Raw genomic sequence first — 3,099 nt, forward strand, 5'->3', positions numbered from 1 at the left:
TTTTTTGGGGTTCCTCAATGTTTTTTGGGGTGTTAACAAGGTTTTTGGGGTTCCTCAGGGTTTTTTGGGTTCCTCAACGTTTTTTGGGGTTCCTCAGGGCTTTTTGGGGCGTTAACAAGGTTTTTTGGGCTTCCTTAGGTTTTTTGGGGTTCCTCAACGTTTTTTGGGGCGTTAACAAGGTTTTGGGGGTTCCTCGATGTTTTTTGGGGTGTTAACAAGTTTTTTGGAGTTCCTCAGGGTTTTTTGGGGTTCCTCAACGTTTTTTGGGGCTTTTACAAGGTTTTTGGGGTTCCTCAGGGTTTTTTGGGGTTCCTCAACGTTTTTTGGGGCTTTAACAAGGTTTTTTGGGGTTCCTCAAGGTGTCTTTGGAGTTCCTCAAGGTTTTTTTGGAGATTTTTTTGGGTGTTCTTGAGGTCTTTTGGCGTTTCTTGAGGTTCTTCCGGAGCTCCTCGAGGTTCTTCCGGTGTTTCTTGAGGATTTCTTGGAGTCTCTTTATGGATTTAAGGTTTCTTGAGAGGGTTTTTTTTTTGGTTCTTGTAGGTTTCTTGGAGCTTCTTGACGGTTTCCATGGGGGTTGTTGGGTTCCCGTGGATTTTGGGGTGGTTTTCATGGGTTTTGGGGGTTTCCTTTCGCCGCCCAGGGTTCCGTTTCACGTCGGTGCGGGGGGACAAGGTGGACATCCTCTACAACAACATCAAGCACGCCGTGTTCCAGCCCTGCGACGGTGAGATGATCATCGTGCTGCACTTCCACCTCAAGGTGTGCCCCAATCCTGGCAACGTTTTTTTGGGGGGAAAAACGCAGATTTTGGGCAAAACGTAGAATTTTGGGTGAAATCCCCAAGATTTTGGGGAAAAATCCCAAGATTTTGGGGTGAAACTTCTTGGGGTTTAGGGCAGTTCTTGGGCTGGGTCAAACCCAATGATTTGAGGTCAAAAATCGGCAGTTTTGGGTTGAAATCCTGGGATTTTGGGGCAAACTCCACAGTTTTGGGTGTAACACCCACGGATTCCATGGTTTTGGGTTGAAATTCCTCCGTTTTGGGCGAAACTTGGTGGTTTTAAGTTAAAACTTCGTGGCTTTGGGATGAAACTTTGTGGCTTTGGGTCGAAACATGGCAGGTTTGGGTCAAAAATTGCCAATTTCATCCAACGTTGCGAAACCTGGAATTGTGAGTCCAAACCGGGCGATTCTGGGTCAAAACCCGCAATTCTGAGTTCAAACCTGTCGATTTTGGCTCAGAACCTCGAATTCGGTGCTGAATCCCGGGCGTTCCCGCGCTGGAGCTTGCGGATTTTGCGCCGAGCCCCCCGGAATTTTCCCGAATTCCCGTTTTCTCCACCCAGAACGCCATCATGTTCGGGAAGAAGCGGCACACGGACGTCCAGTTCTACACCGAGGTGGGGGAGATCACCACGGATTTGGGCAAGCACCAGCACATGCACGACCGCGACGACCTCTACGCCGAGCAGGTGGGAACCTGGGGGCGACTCCGGGAATTCCGGGCCGTTCCAGAACGTTCCCAAACGTTTCTGGGTCGTTCCCGGCGGTTTTGGTTCAATCCCGGCGGGTTTGGGGTCGTTTCTGTGGGTTTTGGGTCATTTTCCTGGGATTTGGGGTCCCAGGTGGAGCGGGAGACATTTTTTTGGCAATTTCCATGGGTTTTGGGCCGTTTCCATGGGTTTTGGGCCGTTTCTGTGGGGTTTTTGCTCAATCCCGTGGGGTTTGGCCGTTCCCTGTTCCCACGGGGTTTTTGGGTTGTTTTCCTGGGATTTGGGGTCCCAGATGGAGCGGGAGACGTTTTTTTGGCAATTTCCATGGGTTTTGGGCCGTTTCCATGGGTTTTGGGCCGTTTCTGTGGGGTTTTTGCTCAATCCCGTGGGGTTTGGCCGTTCCCTGTTCCCACGGGGTTTTTGGGGCGTTTTCCCGGGATTTTGGGGTCCCAGATGGAGCGGGAGATGCGGCACAAGCTGAAGACGGCCTTCAAGAACTTCATCGAGAAGGTCGAGGCCCTGACCAAGGAGGAGCTGGAGTTCGAGGTGCCCTTCCGGGAGCTGGGGTGAGTCTGGGCAGAAAAACGGGAAAAATGGGGGAAAAAATGGGAATTTGGGGAAAAAATGGGAATTTGGGGGGGGTTTGGAGGAGTTTCAAGGTGTTTGTGGCTGGAAAAAAGGGGGAAAAAGAGGGGAAAAACGGGAATTCGGGGGGATTTGGGGCCATTTCGTGCGAGGTTGGGGGCTCCTGGGGAATTTTGGGATCTTTTCACCCATTTTTGGGTCTTTTCCCCCACTTTCGGGGGGTTTTTTTCGGGTCTTTTCTCACTTTTGGGATCTTTTCCTCATTCCTGGTGTCTCCTTGGGGTGTTTTGGGGGGGAATTTTTGGGGCAGTTTCCAGTTTTTGGGATCTTTACCCCCCTTGTTTTTTGGGGTCTTTTCCCACTTTTGGGACCTTTTTGGGGTCTTTTCCCCGTTCCTCTGATTCCTTTCCCCATTCCCCTAATCCTGTCCGCCATTTCTGGGCAATTTCGGGTCGGTTTTCCCAATTCTTGGCCTCCTTTCCCCATTCCTGGGCTCCCTTCCCCCCGCCCCTGGGCTCTCCTGGCGGGAATTCCGTGCCGCTTTCCCCGTTCCTGGGTCTTTCCCCGTTCCCTCTGGGAATTCCCGGGGATTTCGGGGCGAATTCCGGGGGTTTTTTTTTTTTTTGGGGGGGGGGGTCGTTCCAGGTTCAACGGCGCCCCCTACCGCAGCACCTGCCTCCTGCAGCCCACCAGCAGCGCCCTGGTCAACTGCACCGAGTGGGTGAGTGACCGCTGGGAGCCCGGGTGACCCCAGGTGTGTCCAGGTGGCCCCAGGTGACCCCAGGTGGGTCCAGGTGACCCCAGGTGGGAGCCCAGGTGACCCCAGGTGTGTCCAGGTGGGAGCCCGGGTGACCCCAGGTGTGTCCAGGTAGCCCCAGGTGTGTCCAGGTGACCCCAGGTGTGTCCAGGTGGGAGCCCAGGTGGGACCCCAGGTGTGTCCAGGTGGGTCCAGGTGACCCCAGGTGGCACCCGCGGACCCCAGGTGGCCCCAGGTGGCCCCAGGTGACCCCAGGTGTGTCCG

The 3,099-nt window shown here is 53.8% G+C and overlaps 1 protein-coding gene across 1 annotated transcript in view; it reads left to right on the plus strand.

The window, feature by feature from the left end:
- Window positions 1-3,085, plus strand: part of SUPT16H (SPT16 homolog, facilitates chromatin remodeling subunit) — a gene marked incomplete at its 5' end in the record, with an annotated part of 9,764 nt that extends 6,679 nt beyond the window's left edge. Inside the window, 4 exons of the mRNA XM_042019781.1 lie at window positions 641-759; window positions 1,347-1,472; window positions 1,947-2,059; window positions 2,724-3,085. Coding sequence (XP_041875715.1) covers window positions 641-759; window positions 1,347-1,472; window positions 1,947-2,059; window positions 2,724-2,826 — 461 coding nt within the window. The remainder of the gene's footprint in view (window positions 1-640; window positions 760-1,346; window positions 1,473-1,946; window positions 2,060-2,723) is intronic.
- Window positions 3,086-3,099: the final 14 nt, after the last annotated feature.

Source organism: Corvus kubaryi, unplaced genomic scaffold (genome assembly GCF_017639235.1).
Source record: "Corvus kubaryi isolate FWS band 111438036 unplaced genomic scaffold, C.kubaryi_AGA036_p1.0 35495, whole genome shotgun sequence".
NCBI lineage: Eukaryota > Metazoa > Chordata > Aves > Passeriformes > Corvidae > Corvus > Corvus kubaryi.